Source organism: Heloderma suspectum, chromosome 4 (genome assembly GCF_057233095.1).
Source record: "Heloderma suspectum isolate Gila_16-S chromosome 4, 16-S_ref, whole genome shotgun sequence".
Classification (NCBI taxonomy): domain Eukaryota; kingdom Metazoa; phylum Chordata; class Lepidosauria; order Squamata; family Helodermatidae; genus Heloderma; species Heloderma suspectum.
This window is the reverse complement of record NC_139461.1, coordinates 31,108,143-31,125,068: the sequence shown is the minus strand read 5'-3', so window position 1 is coordinate 31,125,068 and position 16,926 is coordinate 31,108,143. Positions and strand designations below refer to the sequence as shown.

General features: G+C 46.9%; 1 protein-coding gene across 1 annotated transcript in view; it reads right to left on the bottom strand.

Annotated features, from left to right (window-relative positions):
- CSMD3 (CUB and Sushi multiple domains 3) overlaps positions 1 to 16,926 on the bottom strand; it is an 819,154-nt gene that overhangs the window by 665,977 nt on the left and 136,251 nt on the right. Inside the window, exon 4 of the mRNA XM_084851442.1 lies at positions 6,970 to 7,082. Within this exon, the coding sequence (XP_084707568.1) occupies positions 6,970 to 7,082 (113 nt within the window). The remainder of the gene's footprint in view (positions 1 to 6,969; positions 7,083 to 16,926) is intronic.

The following is a 16,926-nucleotide window of genomic DNA, read 5'->3' as shown; positions in this document are numbered from 1 at the left end:
GGTTGAAAAATCCAACTTCTCCAAAATTCAGTTCCTACCAGTTTATAGTGACAAGCATGTCTGCTTAGAAATAAGCATGAGCAGCATGTCTGCTCACAAGTAAGAGGGCAAGCCACTGTATGTCTACTCAAAAGTAAGGAAGCAGGCCTCTGCAGGACAAGGCTCTATAGCAGGACTGAATCAAGGTTTTCTCTCCTGGCCCTGGCCTATCTGCCCCACAGAGAAAAGCTCTTATGAAGAGTACTGCTTTCACCTGCTAAGAACTGAAAAATGGACGGAGCCATTTCCAGTGCTAAGCCGGGAAAAGAACTAAACTCTGATCAGCTACTGATTGGAGATAAGAGCTTTTCCTTCCATAGCAGAGAGCTCAGGGCCAGGTAAGAAGTTGCTGGGCTGGCAGGTGAACCCCTGCAGGCCTGATAAGGCCTACAGACTGGAGGCTCATCATCCCTGCCCTACTGCCTGGCCAATGGGGACTTCTTCCCTCTCTTCCATTTATACTGAAGTCAATGTGAGGTTTTTGTTTACACTCTTGTCACATAGCCAAATCTGTTTAGGTATGGCACTGTGATGTCATCATGTTCATTCTGTGATCCCTGATTAGTTGGGCTAATTCAGTAAAGAAGAAAAAACCTATATAAATGGCACTGAAACACAGGCTGTGAAGATATGCTAACATACTAAAGAATACAAAAGGTTTTTTTCAACACTTTTTGCAAGTTTGAGACTCTACTTTTCATATTAAAAATCAAACCTTGCAGGAATATTTATTTATTTATTTATTTATTTATTAATAATATTTCTTGGCCACTTTTCAGGGCAGAAGCACTAGTTTAAAGCCTATAAGGAAACTTCAGGTTCAAAATCGGATGTGAGATTGTTGAAAATGTAGTCAGTCAAGGTTGACTCCACTTCTTTCTCATTGTGCTTGATCTTTTCTATTCCTCTCCCTTGACCAAACCCTATAAAGTTGTGACAAAACAAACAAGACAGCTAAACAACAGGACTCTGGTATTTAAAGCTCATGTAATTTCAAAATGATCAAAGAAGCAATGGGTGACAGAACAGAATGAGGAAGGCAAAAAACACACAGGCACACATGAACCAATCATTTACTGAAAAAGTATCCCCAGCTCAGCAGTAAAGCTACAGAAGCTTGTTCAGTGAGCTTTACGGATGAGAGAAGTGGGCAGAGAGGAAACCACAAGGAAAAGGTGAAACAAAATTGCTGAATTCAGACAAACACCAACAAAACCCCCACAGTGTCAGGGAACTTACTAGCCATGTAGAGTGACTGGCTCCCACCTAGCCTAATCAGATCTCCAAGGGGTGAATTAATCTTGCATCAAATATAAGAAACTTGTACCTGAGTCCCACCAGCCAAGCTGCAAATAAGCAGCAGTTGGCAGTAGGGATGCTGCATGCTGGGGAAATTTGAGACAGATTAAAATGAGCTCAGATTTCTTAAAATCTGACCTACGGAATCTACTGCGGAATGCCCCCCTCAGGCCATGTGGAGTCTGTCGACTTTCGGATGATTTTTTTTACTTTCCCGAAATTTATGCATATAAATCCATAGAAAAATACACAAGTTTCTGCTGAGGAAACATTCAATGGAATGGGGGATAATACGCTAAATGTTATGTACTGAGGTAAGTTATATAAATAATTATGTAAATACTTACGTATTTATTTACATAATTATTTCGGTATTTTTCCGCATGACAAAAAAAAATATTCGCATCCGTCTGTGGATGGATGACAGAACAAAAGGTGCCTGACAATCCGTGAAACACAGACGGAGCAGATTTTAGACAGTCTGTACCTTACCTTACCTTTCGTGGATTATGCTGATGGTGGGGGGGGAGGTGCTCCGTCCCTCCCCCCGGAATCCAGGACGGGGGGGGAGGCGCTCCGTTCCTCCTCCCCCCTGAATCCTGGCCAGCCAGCTGTGCTCCGCAGCAATTCTGCGGAGCCGCCAGCCGGCTCCTCCAGCAGCCGGACATCCGACCGCTAGGGATGGCGGAGAATTTCTCCCCGAAACTTCGGGGGGCCGAGCGCCAACGTGTTCGGCCCCCCGAACAAGTTTCGGGGAGAAATCCTCCGCCCCCCCTGCCCCCCGCCCCCCCCGGGACGGGACTTACCTTCCCTGAATGTCCCTCCCGGCGGCGGGTCCGGCCGGCGGTTCGTCTGGTGTTCGAGCGGGGCGGGAGCGGCAGCTGGTCTTTCGACCGGCTGCCGCCCCCGCCATTGCAATGAAAGAAAAAAAAAAAACGTCCCCTGATAGGCTACGTGACGATTCATGTAGCCTATCACGGCAAGATTTGCAAAGTCAGCCGTGATAGGCTACGTGAATCGTCACGTAGCCTATCACGGGTGACTTTAAAAAAAAAAAAGTGTGTACGGATAATGGCGGCCCCCATAGGGAGCCGCCATTCCCCTTCCTTATTTGGTCGCTGTAGTCTACGTCAATGTTTACATAGACTACGGCGAAAATAAGGGCAACGCTATTTGCGTTGCCCTTATTTTCGCCGGAGTCTACGTAAACATTGACGTAGACTACAGCAACTAAATAAGGAACGCGAATGGCGGCTCCCTATGGGGGCCGCCATTCGCGTACGCGCTTTTTTTTTTTAAAGTCACCCGTGATAGGCTACGTGACGATTCACGTAGCCTATCAGGGCTGACTTTCCAGATCTAGCCGTGATAGGCTACGTGAATCGTCACGTAGCCTATCAGGGGACTTTTTTTTTTTTTTTTTTTACTTTCGAGTTCGCGGCCGGGCGAGGTGGGAAGCCTCCTCCCCGGCCTGAATTTCGGCCGGGCGAGGCGGGAAGCCTCCCCCCCCGGCCTGAATTTCGGCCGGGCGAGGCGGGAAGCCTCCCCCCCCCCGGCCTGAACTTCGCGGGGGGAGCAGCGAAGCGCTCCCCCCCACCGCAAAAAAGCTTCGGCGAAAGGTAAGGGACTTTCGTCCACCCCTACCGACCGCTGGCTAGCAGGGACGCAAATGGCAGCGGCCGTAGCCGCCGCCATTTGCGTCCCTGCAGTCAGCCGTGATAGGCTACGTAAATGTTTACATAGCCTATCACGGCTAACTTAAAAAAAAAAAAAATGCGCATACGCAAATGGCGGCGGCCACGGCCACCGCCATTTGGCACATCTTAGTCTATGTAAACATTTACGTAGACTAAGACGGCGAAAATAAGGGGAACGCAAATAGCGTAGCATCTATGCTATTTGTGTTCCCCTTATTTTTGCCGTCCTAGTCTACGTAAATGTTTACGTAGACTAAGACATGCCAAAATAAGGAACGCAAATGGCGGTGGCCACGGCTGCCATCATTTGCATACGCACTTTTTTGTTGTTTGTTTTTTAAAGTCAGCCGTGATAGGCTACGTAAACATTTACGTAGCCTATCCCTTTTTTTTTTTTTTTAACTGGAAATGGCGGCAGCGGCAGCCGGTCAGAAGACCGGCCGCCGCTGCTGCCGAACCGCCGCTGAATCGCTGCCGAACCGCCGCCAGAGCCACCACTGCCAGGAAGATCTGCCCAAGGTAAGTCTCCTCCCGGAGAGAGGGGCGGGGGGGCAGGCCGTTCCTCCACCCATTTCGGGGGGCTGAATGTGCTGGCATTCGGCCTCCCCGAGATCCGTGGCGGAACTTTCGTACATCCCTACGTACATCCCTAATTGGCAGACACTTCTATTAATGCATTTTAGTTTCAGTAAATACATGCAGTAGTAGAATATTTTATTCTAATATTATGTTAGAAATAATCAACAGAGAGGAAAAATAATTATGCACAAGCATTATCTGACTCTTGTTAAGTGTGCTTTGAGTTTCACATGTTTACATACAACAAAAATATTTGAAATGTCATGCCCTTTCAAATGGCATAGCTTAAATACATCAACACTGCACTAGATTGTAAGCCTTTAAAATTCTGTTCCAATCTTATACTTACCTCTTTCAAGAAAGCAGAATTTTATATAACTAAGTATATCTTGGGTATATACCATTTAAAATCTGGTCTATAAAGCCAAAATACATTTTTGGTACAGCATTATTCAAAAATATTTTAATCCTATGCCATCATTGCTTGATAGCTTTGTCATTAATTTTATTGCCCATTCCATATTCTCTCAACAAAGTTTATATCTAAATATTTGATTTGAATTTGAATTTGTGCATTAATATGCTTATTTGCCTTTCAACTTTACAAATACCCATTCCACTCTGTTTCATATGATAATTATGTATTTGTATTTTTTTTTAATCTCTTCAAGGAATTCTCTCCCCTTCCTCCCCTCCCCCCCACCCGTCCCACCAGTAGGGTCAAGGGTCAACCCATCACACAGGACAGGTCTAAATATAATCTCCGAAGACAGCAATTGCCACATACAAGTATCAGAGTTCCCCTCCCTATATATGGAAGCATATCCTTGTCTCCAGGGAGATGGTTTACGTTTATGGAAGTGAATGGGGTCAGAGGGTCACGAATATGCATAGGCAATCTGGATGGCCGCACCAGAATGAAGGATGGATTCAGAAGGGGCATCAGCCAGCTCTTGTCCAGCCTGAAGTTATGAAATAATTAAGGAAATATGGGCTGCGGGGAATAAGGCAAGGCACAGGCTTGGGGAAGAAGAGGTAAGGTGGCAGGGTGCGGCATGATTGGCAGAGGCTTGAGCTGGCCCCATTCCCACCAACCTTGCTGAATATAAAATGCAAGGATTGTGTTCTGAGAATGATTCTCTTTATAACCAGAACTCAAATTGATTAACAATCTGCCTTTTAAATAATTAATCAGCTCATTTTAAATATGTTAGAATATTTTGAAAACTTCAGTACAGATATTTTAAAGTCTTGAAGGAACTGTGAGATAACTTAGGATTTAATAAACCAAAACCTCCACCTATTATTAGAAGGAAAGTTCTATATTCATTCAGAGTTATGTTAAAATGAAAAGAGGACCTTAACGCTAAATGCCACTGATTAAAAGTGGCCTCCCACACTGATCAGTCACCTGAAGCTTCAGTTGATTCATTTACTAATTAAACTGATTAATACTCACAGTTCTGTTTATAGGCTACAGTCCAGCCCTGAGTTGGAAACACTGAATCTCACTGAAATCAAAGGGCATAAGTTCACCTGACTCTACACTGCATTATGGCCAGCATAATATATATCCATTTTGTATTGAAGATGATGAATTGTATTGCCAAGATACAATAATCACTGAAAAGTCCCTCAATTGTCCTGTAATTGATAAATTAGGAGCTTAATGGTTCACATAACCCCTAGTATTCCTAAATGATTGTGGGTTAAACTTTCAGTTTAATACAGTAGTTCATTCACCTCTTATTACATCTATCATGGCCGCTACAATTTTGTAGGGATGTAATCTCTTAATGAGAATGGCTTGGCTATGGGAAATGGAAAGATAATATCTATAACTCTCAATTTATCTAAACTATCACTTAACAATTATCAGAAAATATGTCTGTAACATTATTATCAGTATAGTATGTAAAATTGTCTGTACTCTGTTGGTTGCCTAGTACAATATATGATGTCCTCAATAAACCTGTATTCATAAACGTTGTGTGAAGTTGGCTGCATAATAATTTCCTAGTTGGAAAAAGAAATACAAGATAAGCCCTGAATTTCCCAAGTAAAGCTTTCAAGCTTATTTTAAATCTTTTGGTTTGAAAAACCAAATTTTTTAAAAAACCACATATTTTTCACTTTACTTTATATTCAATAGTGACATTACAGACTAACCTTGTGTAATTTATTCATACAGACACTACCTAATTAGTCAACAGTAAGTCCTATGATTTTCAGTGGGATTGGCTCCCATGATTACAGTTTTAGAGTTCATTCTATATGGGCCACAACTTAAGAGAAAGTCAGTGTGTGCTACTATAAAAAATATGGTAAATTAAAAATTATAGAACACACATGCCTTTTCATTTCCAAGTTGAACATCCTATCAAGCGACAAACCTGCATGCTCATAAAGGCTTCTAGTTACATTTCTGAAGTTGTATTATTATGAATTTTAATATTTTAGACACACAGTATAGATCCCTCTTAATTAATTTTAGAGAATGGATGGGAGCTGAGTTAAGGCTTTCTAAAATTCAACATACTAATGGGGATTCTGCAATGCAGTTGTTCAAGTAAATAATTTCCATGAAGAACTACTGCTATCATCATGTCCTAAAGATCTGAAAGATACCTCAAATAATGCCCTTGAGCTACATATTATGGGAATGTCATGTGCAAAGATAAACAAAAACTCCTATGATGTCAGACAGGGTAACTGTTCCCAGAAGGTTATATATTACAAAGAAAAAAAATGTATTTACAAAAAAAGTGGGCATTGGAAAAGAAAATATTGATGTCTATCTGATCTACTGATTGATAGATACAGAGATATAATGGGTACTTAATCTTTTTAACAACCTTGTTTCAGCAGGATTTAACTTTTTCAAACAATGTTTGTTCATAAAACACAGGCGTGCACACACTAGTAGAATCCTAAACCAGGTTAATACACAAGAAGAAGAAAATACTGCATGCAACAAAATGGATTCTATTTGACAAAAATTCCATTCGGTAATGCTGCTATTATGCAAACATGCACTACCCTCAAATTTTCAATATGCAATGATGCACTTCAGTGATATTCAGAAGTGCTTCAGCAGTATACGTTGCTCTCTTCTTACCCAAATTCCTCTTAAATGTTCAGCATTCTCATAGCAAGAATATACTTTAGTCTATACTGTAATTTTACAATTAGCTTGTTCCCACAACAGGAGAATGATTGTTTATGCATGATTGGACTATCCATCTGTAACAGATAAGGATGCTTCTCTCCCCCCCCCCTTTAATAGGAGGTACAGTTATGTTTGTAAAATCCCTTAGTTGGTCTGGGAGGAAAAAATGGTTTTCATTAAAGATACCTTGATAAGGAGCACTGAATCCACGATAACGGTGGTTGCTGTCTGTTACAAAATGAAGTCTTAGCCAGTTTTTGTTGCTGATAATTGGAGGTGGTATATTCATTCCAGATAACCTGAGTGAGAAAAATAAAAATAAAACAGAATCATTTAATCGGGTTAGAAACTTCATTCAGTCACTAATTCCATCATGCCTGTCAAACAATTTTTTTTAGTACGCATTCCATATTTTTAGTATGCATTCCTCTGTACTACTTCGGGCAAGTTCTTTAAGGCAGGGGGCTGGAGCAACGTCCATTTTGTCATTTAGGAAAAAAAAGGTGAGTAAGGGGAGACATGACAGAAGTTTATAAAAGTACATATGGCGTGGAGAGAGATAAGTGTTTTTCCCCCTGTCATAATACTAGAACCCAGGGTCATGCAATGAAGCTGAATAGTGGGAGATTTAGTATGCAAAAAAGGAAAGTACTTCTTCATATAGCACATAGTTAAACTACGGAATGCGCTCGGATGGACGAATTCACTGCCGCTCATGCCGTGCAGCAGACCCCAGCCAGCTGGCCCTATTCACCATGCATGGTGAGCTGCCAGACAGTCTTCAGGTGCCTGGTGAGTGGTGCACGGTGTCCCGCTGCTATTCTGGCTGCCATTTTGTGCAAAATAGTGGTTAGGCTTTTTCCGCAAATCCCCCATTTTGTGCAAATGGTGGCCACCAGAGCCCCCATTGCCGCCCACCAACCCTTCGTTCTCTCCTCGCAAGAAGAGAATAAGGGGTTGATGGGCAGCAGGGGACTCCTGCCCAAGCCGCCTGTCAACCCTTCACACTCTCCTTGCAAGGAAGGAGAGCATGAGGGGTTGGTAGGCAATGGCAGCAGCAGGACTCTCTATCGCCCTCCAACCGCTCATTCTCTCCTTGCAAGGAGAGTGTGATGGGTTGGCAGGTGGCAGAAAACCATGAGCTTGCCTGACTCAGCACACACCAAATCAGGCAAGCTCAGAGGTTTACGAGCTGGTGTCCCGGGGGCCAAGCTGCCGAGCTTGAGCCCCCAACTGGACTCTGCCACCATCCCAAGCATTCACTACCACAAGATATGGTGATGGCCACCAGCTTAAATGGCTAGAAGGGTAAGGCTCGGAATAGCTGCAGCACAATATGGCCATATGCTACCTCCAGGATCCAAGATAGCATGCCAATGAATCCCAGTTGCTGGAGAACAATAGTGGGAAAGGGGCACTCCATAGATGTCCTGCTTTGGGGCTCACCAGGGCTATTTGCTTGACCATTGTGGGAAACAGGATACAGGACTAGATAGGCCTTAACCAGTATGGATGTTTCTTAATTTTCGAGTCAAATATTCCAGTAGTGGAGCAGATACAATGGTATAGCTGGAAGCAGGACCCAGTGATTTTTGGTGGGTTCCTGGGGGATGAAAGAGTCTTAAAACTATCTATTTCTTTCAGGTATGTCACTCAAAAAACCTGTAGGGGAAAAAAAATCCTAACCCAAATATTTTATTTCATTTATATGCCACCCTCCCTTAAAGGAACTTTGTGCAGTAAACATGATCCTTCTCTCTCCCATCCATTTTATACTCAAAACCATCCTGTAAAGTAGATTGTAGAGATGGTAACTTGCCCAAGGTCATCAAGTCCACTTCATTGCTTGGTGGGAATTTCAATCATGGTTTCCTCCAACCTAGTCCAACACTCTAACCGCTACACCACCCTGGTTCATTTTACTGGGAGCTATTTGTAGGAAGGCTGAGCACTGAAGAATTGATGCTTTCAAACTGTGGTGCTGGAGAAGACTCTTACAAGTCCCCTGGACTGCAAGGAGGTCAAATCAGTCAATCCTCAAGGAAATCAACCCTGACTGCTCATTGGAAGGACAGATACTGAAGCTGAAGCTCAAATATTTTGGCCACCTAATGCAAAGAGAAAAGTCACTGGAAAAGACCCTGATGCTGGGAAAGATTGAAGGCAAAAGGAGAAGGGGATGGCAGAGGATGAGATGGCTAGATTGCATCACCGATGCAATGAATATGAACTTGAGCACACTCCAGGAGAGAGCGGAGGACAGGAAGGCCTGGCGTGCTATGGTCCATGGGGTCACGAAGAGTCGGACACAACTTAACGACTGAACAACAACAAAATTTGTAATGAATGGCTCCAGCTTCTTCTCAGTTCTGTTTTCTGTGCTCAAGCTCCTTTCTTTCTCCTGGCAGGAGAAGCAACCACTTCAATGCTGAAGACAGCTGAAGATAAAGGTGGTTCCTCCCACACTTCACCATTGTGGAGATACGTGGACTTGTCTGAAATGTTTGATACTTCTAAGCCGGGGTGGGCAGCTGTGTTTGTGGTTTATTTTATTTTATGTTTGTTTGTTTTTTTGCCGAGGACCGCAGTGTCAGGGGACTCAGGTCAGCAGTGGGCAAGAGTCAAAATTGGATAGGTCCTCCCTTCTCTCCTTTTGTTTCTGCCACCCCGTTTTCGCTCCCTCTTCCCACTCAGCAGGCTGTCAGGGAAGGGATAGATCACTCTTGCCTAGGAGCTGAACTGATCACACACAGAGGGCTTTTGAAATTAGGCTAGGTGCTACAAAAAATTTAGACCATTTAGACCTAGGGCTGCAGATTGACCACGCCTGTTCTAAGCAAATCAGGCTTCCCGTGGACCTGAACCCAGAGCATCTAATACTTGCATCAAATTGACAGCAAGAATTGCCTATTATGAAAATGCACAGCATGCCAGGTCTCATAGCATACACAAATATCTAATATTTGGACAGATAGGGAAGAATTATTGAAGAATTTCCACAATCATTTTAATGCCTTTCATCCTGCTATCAACCTTAGCATTACCTACTCCTACACAGGTGTAAATTTCCTGGAACTACCATTGTTTTGAAGAATGGTACCTTTGTGCTACTTTATATAAAAAACCTACTGACCAATACACATACCTCCATGCAAGCAGTTACCATCTTCATCACATAAAACAATTCATTATTTACAGCCAAGCCATACATTACAGACGCATATGCTGTCATGAACAAGATATTGACAATCAGCTGAATATGCTTCAACAAATATTCATAAAGTTAAGATACCACCCAAACTTGGTAAATATCAAGAGTATTGGGGCTAAATCATTACCTAGAAGTAAACTACTCCAACACCAGCAAGATAAAAACCTTAACAGAACACTTTTGGTGGTCATCTATAGTTCACAGTTAAGGGTGCTGCAACACATCAGAGACCTAGGCCCCATCATGGAAGATGAACCCACTCTAATAGACATACTAGGAGGCACCCCTATGCTAGCTTATAGGAAGCCATCTAACCTCAAGCAATTGTTGACCAAGAACAAAACCTAATCACTGCACTCAGAGAAAGCAGGCTTCCAATAAGCTTAAATGCCAACTGTGCTCATTAACAAACACTAGTGATAATGTGAGTGGACTCAACGGGGCATCCACTGCATCCAAGGCAAATATACCTGTGCATCATCAAATGTTGTGTATTTGAACTCCTGTATCGAGTGTCCAAAAGCCACTTACATTGGCTAAACAGGACAAGGCAAAGGTTAAATGGACACAAATCACACATCAAGAATAAGAACATCAATATACCTGTAAATGAACACTCCCTGGACATACAGTCAAGGACCTCAGGGTGGCAATTCTAAAGAAATTAAAATCAGGGGCTGACTTGGAATGTGACAATGCAGAACAAGAGATAAACAAGAGCGCCAGTGTGGTGTAGCGCTGTAGTGGCTAGAGAGTTGGACTGGGAGCCGGGAGATCCGGGTTCTAGTCCCCACTTGGCCATGGAAGCTCACTGGGTGACTTTGGGCCAGTCACAGACTCTCAGCTCAACCCACCTCACAGGGTTGTTGTTGTGAGGATAAAGTGGAGAGGAGGAGGAGGATTATGTATGCCGCTTTGGGTTCCCTAAGGAGGAAAAAAGGCAGGATATAAATGTAATAAATAAATAAACAAGAAACAGTAAAGAAATTGGATTGTGTAATCAGAGACTCAATAGAGACTATGGTTTCTAGCACATTATAAAGATCCTTATTGCACCTTGTGGTTTGTATCTGTTGCTTTCAGAGAATGGAATGCTTGCTGCAGATCTAGGGATGTCAGAGAATTCCGCCACGGATCTCAGTGAGGCTGAATGCCAGTGCATTTGGCCCCCTGAAATCCGTGGCAGAACAAAGCCCCCTGCCCCACCACCATGCGAAAGGCGCGCAAAACGGAGCACTTACCTGGTGCCGTTTGCGCTGCTTTGTGAATGGCGTCTGTGTCTGCGGCCACCATTCGCTCCCCCATTTTTGCTGTGATAGGCTATGTAAATACTTACATAGCCTGTAAATACTTACATAGCCTATCATGGTTAACGCAGGGATGCTATCTTTCGCCGTGATAGGCTACGTAAATATTTATGTAGCCTATCATGGCAAAAAAAGGGAACGCAAATGGCGGCCGTCGTAGCCGTCACCATTTGCGTTCCTGTTTTTTTGCTGCAATAGGCTACATAAATATTTACGTAGCCTATCACGGCGAAAGACAGGGGCACAAATGGCGGCTGCTACACCATTTGTGCCCCTGTTTTTTTTGCTGTGATAGGCTACGTAAATATTTACGTAGCCTATCATGGCAAAAAAACAGGAACGCAAATGGCGGCCGCCATAGCCGCCGCCATTTGCATCCGCAGGCTCTGCGTGCCTGCGAATGTACCTGGCCAGTGGCTCTGCGGAGTTGCCGCGGAGTGGAGCTGGCCGGGTTAGGATTTCGGGGGGGAGGTGCGGAGCACCTCCCTCCCACTGCGAATCACCCCTTCAAAAAGGTAAGTGACTTTCACACATCCCTATGCAGATCTACCTGCTCTACTATCTTTTCAGGCTCAAAGCCTCCAGTTTCACTTATAGCATCTGATGAAGTGGGTTGTAACCCATAACAGCTCTTGCTAATTCATTAAAATATCTGAACAATTAAAACAGTTAGTCCATATGTGTGTACACTTAGCCCTTGAATTTGTAAACGAAGGCCAACACGTTTATACTATAATAAACATATCTAAGTGATACACAAATATCTAAGTGACAGATACACATACTACTGGATAAAGGAAAACCCAAGGATGAAATAAATCCTTGTTGACCATGGATACAATCTTATCACACTTTTATGAAGTAGGTTTTCATATCAGTTCTTAAATGTTCAGTAGACCAATTTAATATTTAAGATTAATTTTGGAGTCAATGATTGGGAATTCCTCATTTAATCAATTTTCTCATCAGTGAGTCTAGCTTCAGGTTTCTGAAAAGCAGAGATGCTGCATTTACAACTTGCGGTAGATGTCACCTTTCTTACAGTGAATAAGAGCAATGTCCAAGTATTGTGCTTGTGCCATTTCATCAGCAGCCTGGAACAGTTACCATTAAGTTCTGTTCATTCAACTGTGGAACCTGACAGATGTGGGTGGTTCTGATTTATGAAGGACCAGCTTTTGCCTTTAAAGAGCAGCTACATCCAGGACAAGGTTAAGGCTCATAAGCTTCTAACATCCTGTCTTTCAGCTGTGGAAACAGCCCCTCTTGGTGGTCAATTTATCAGCTCCTAGGACCAAACTTTTTTTTTTGCTTTGATGAATGGATTCCATCAAGGAATGTGAGGAATCATCTTAACCTACCCAGAAAGTACAAGGTGAGAGGATGGCCTGTTTATTGTGTCAATGACAATATGGATTCTATATAGGGTGATGGTTTGGCAGAAAAGAGGGAAATGTGCAGTAAGACAGATTACAGAGGATTGGTTGATACAGGATCAAGCAAAATATGTAGGAGAGTCTTCCCCAACTTGGTGTGCTCCAAAAGGGTTGAACTACAATTCTCATCATCCACAGCCAGAACAGTCATGGCTACCTATGGATGATTGGAGTCATAGTCCAAAAGACTATGGAGAGCCAGGGCCTGCAGGAGAAGCCACCACCACCACCACCACCACCACCACCACCACCGGGGAAGAGGCGTGCTTGCCGCCGCTGGGCCTGCTGCTGCTGCTGCCGCTGGGCCTGCTGCCGCCGCCGCTGCCACCACTACCAGGCCTTCCTTGTGGACTTCTGCCTGGCAGACCGCCAGTCCCTGCAGGACCAGGCCCCCAGGTACCGAGCCAGCTGTGCTGCTCCACCTGCCCCTCCCTGGAGGGGCTACATAAGCTGGCTGGCTGAGGTGGCCTAGGGGAGCCAGGGCCTGCAGGAGAAGCCACCACCACCACCACCGGGGAAGAGGCGTGCTTGCCGCCGCTGGGCCTGCTGCCGCCGCCGCTGGGCCTGCTGCCGCCGCCGCTGCCACCACCACCACCACCAGGCCTTCCTTGTGGACTTCTGCCTGGCAGACCGCCAGTCCCTGCAGGACCAGGCCCCCAGGTACCGAGCCAGCTGTGCTGCTCCACCTGCCCCTCCCTGGAGGGGCTACATAAGCTGGCTGGCTGAGGTGGCCTGGGAGAGCCAGGGCCTGCAGGAGAAGCCACCACCACCACCACCGGGGAAGAGGCGTGCTTGCCGCCGCTGGGCCTGCCGCCGCCGCCGCTGGGCCTGCTGCCGCCGCCGCTGCCACCACCACCAGGCCTTCCTTGTGGACTTCTGCCTGGCAGACCGCCAGTCCCTGCAGGACCAGGCCCCCAGGTACCGAGCCAGCTGTGCTGCTCCACCTGCCCCTCCCTGGAGGGGCTACATAAGCTGGCTGGCTGAGGTGGCCTGGGAGAGCCAGGGCCTGCAGGAGAAGCCACCACCACCACCACCGGGGAAGAGGCGTGCTTGCAGCCGCTGGGCCTGCTGCCGCCGTTGCCGCTACCACTGCCACCAGGCCTTCCCTGTGGACTCCTGCCTGGCATTTTTAAGGGGATTTTAATTGTTTTGTTTGTTTGTTTTATTTTGTTGGGGGGGATTTTGTTGTGTTTTTAGGGGTGGGTAGCCTGCCTGATAGGCAGGAGCGAGGGGGCATGTGTCCACCTGATGGAGGCAGTGGGGGGAGTGTTGGGGGCCAGAACATACCGAGGCTGGGCGGCAGGCGCTGGCGGAGCGCTAGGGGCAGGCCATGCCAGCTAAGGGGAACAAGAGAGAGATGTGTAGTATCTGTCCCCTGCTCCGGGCCTGTCCAGAGCCAAAGGATGGCTGGGGGAGGCGTGACCCCATCTTCTGGCCTTTGTTTGCTGCTCTGCAATGCCAGGTCTGTTACCCAGAAAACCTCCCTCATCCATGACATGATCCTGGATGAGGGTGCAGACCTGGCATGTATTACGGAGACCTGGCTGGCCGAGGCTGCTGCTCCAACCCTTGCAGCCATGTGTCCAGCTGGATTTTCGTATGCACAGCAGCCGAGGGCTGGGGATCGGGGAGGGGGAGTGGCTGTTATCTACCGAGAGTCCTTGGTCTTCACCAGACCCCCTCTCCGGGAGACCAAGGTTGTTGAGTTCATGTACTGGAGGTTGGGCCCGAAGGGCAGTCTGGGGATTCTGCTTGTGTACCGTCCACCCCGCTGCACGACTGACTCCCTGGCCGAGGTGCTTGAGGTGGTCTCTGATGTGCGTGTACAGTCCCCTAACTTACTGGTGTTGGGGGACTTCAACGTACATTCGGAGGCCATCCTCACAGGAGCACCTCGGGACTTCATGGAGACCATGGCCTCCTGGGAGCTGCACCATATTCTAACTGGGCCCACCCATGTAGCCGGTCATGCACTAGACCTTGTGTTTGTTTCTGGAGAAGCGGGGAGTGATCTGGAAGTCGGGGATATATCCACCACGCCCTTGTCATGGTCAGATCACTATCTGGTGATGTTGGACTTCTCGGTTCCACAACCCCTCCGCAGGGGTGGAGGACCCATTAAAATGGTCCGCCCCAGACGTCTTATGGATCCAAATGGATTCCTGAACGCACTTGGGGATTCTCTGGGGCATGCCAACGGCCACTCGGTCGAGACCCTGGTGGGTGGCTGGAATGCCGCAATCACTGGGGCATTAGATCGGGTGGCTCTGAAACGCCCTCTCCCCCTGAACAGGGCTCGGACTGCACCATGGTTCACTCCACGGTTACGAGCTCTGAAACAGGAGGTGAGACGGCTAGAGCGCCGGTGGCGGAAGTCTCGCTCCAAAGACGATCAGACACGGGCTAGAGCTATATCTTCAGCCTATCACGTGGCGGTGAAGGCAGCAAAAAAGGAATATTATGCTGCCTCCATCGCGTCTGCAGAGTGCTGCCCCAGGAGGCTGTTCCAAGTGGTCCGGAGCCTGGTCGGTCCTGTGGCTCCGGAACCACTGGAGCATTCTAAGGCCTCCTGTGAGGCTTTGGCAAGGCACTTTGCAGATAAAATTGATCAGATTAGGTGTGTTACTCTGCACACTGTGGATACAGTTAGTGAGCAAGAGGCGGCCTGTGGCAAACCGGTTTTGTGGGATCGGTTCCAGCTTCTTCCTCCTGATGAAGTGGACAAGGTGCTTTCATCTGTAAGGCCAACCACCTGCTTACTTGATCCTTGCCCATCTTGGCTCATTATGAGCTGCAGAGAGAGACTGGTTGAGGGGATCAAGGCGGTGGTGAACGCCTCCCTTGAGGAGGGAGTGATGCCATCAGCCCTCAAGGAGGCAGTGATAAGACCACTCTTAAAGAAGCCCTCCTTGGATCCTCAAGTTCTGAACAACTTTCGCCCAGTCTCGAATCTGCCATTTTTGGGCAAGGTGATTGAGCGGGTGGTGGCGGTGCAGTTGAAGGCACACTTGGAAGAAACTGATTATCTAGACCCATTTCAGTCGGGCTTCAGGCCTGGGCATGGGACAGAAACGGCCTTGGTCGCCTTGGTGGATGATATGAGGAGGGCTCTGGATAGGGGTGAATGCTCCTTCCTTGTTCTCCTCGACCTCTCAGCGGCTTTTGATACCGTTGACCACGGTATCCTCCTGGACCGCCTGGAGGGGTTGGGCATTGGAAACACTGTATTGCGGTGGTTCCAGTCCTTCCTCTCTGGCAGGTACCAGAGGGTAGCACTGGGAGAGGAGGTTTCGGACCCGTGGCCACTTACTTGTGGGGTGCCACAGGGTTCCATCCTCTCCCCGATGCTATTTAACATCTATGTGAAGCCACTGGGGGCTATCATCAGGAGGTTTGGGGTGCAGTGTCATCAATATGCGGATGACACTCAGCTCTACCTCTCATTCAAATCTTCACCAAGGTTGGCCGTAGAATCCCTGTCCAAATGTCTGGAGACGGTGAGTGGCTGGATGGGGAGGAATAAGCTGAAGTTCAACCCTGACAAGACTGAGGTACTTTTGGTGGGAGACAAGAGGAGTCTGGGGGATGTTGACCTGGTGTTGAATGGGGTACAGCTACCCTTGAAAGACCAGGTCCGCAGCCTGGGGGTCATTTTGGACTCCCAGCTGTCCATGGAGGCTCAGGTGTCAGCTGTGAGCCGGACAGCGCTGTATCAACTCCATCTGATACGGCGGCTGCGCCCCTACCTTCCCGACCATCTGCTCCCATCGGTAGTACATGCCCTGGTCTCCTCTCGTTTAGACTACTGTAATGCGCTCTACGTGGGGTTACCCTTGAAGACGGTTCGGAAACTGCAGCTGGTACAGAACGCGGCGGCTCGCCTGATTAAAGGCAGCCGCCGGCGAGATCACATCACTCCAGTGCTGAAGGAGTTGCACTGGTTACCAGTTGTTTTCCGGGCCAAATTCAAGGTGTTGGTTTTGACCTTTAAAACCCTATATGGTTCCGGCCCAGCCTATCTTAAGGAGCGCCTCCAGCAACACCAGACAGGCCACTTAACAAGATCAGCCTCGGATGGCCTTCTCTCTGTCCCATCAGCCAGGACAGCTAGACTGGTGGGGACGAGGGAGAGGGCCTTCTCTGTGGTGGCCCCCACTCTGTGGAACTCCCTCCCTAGGCAACTCCGTCA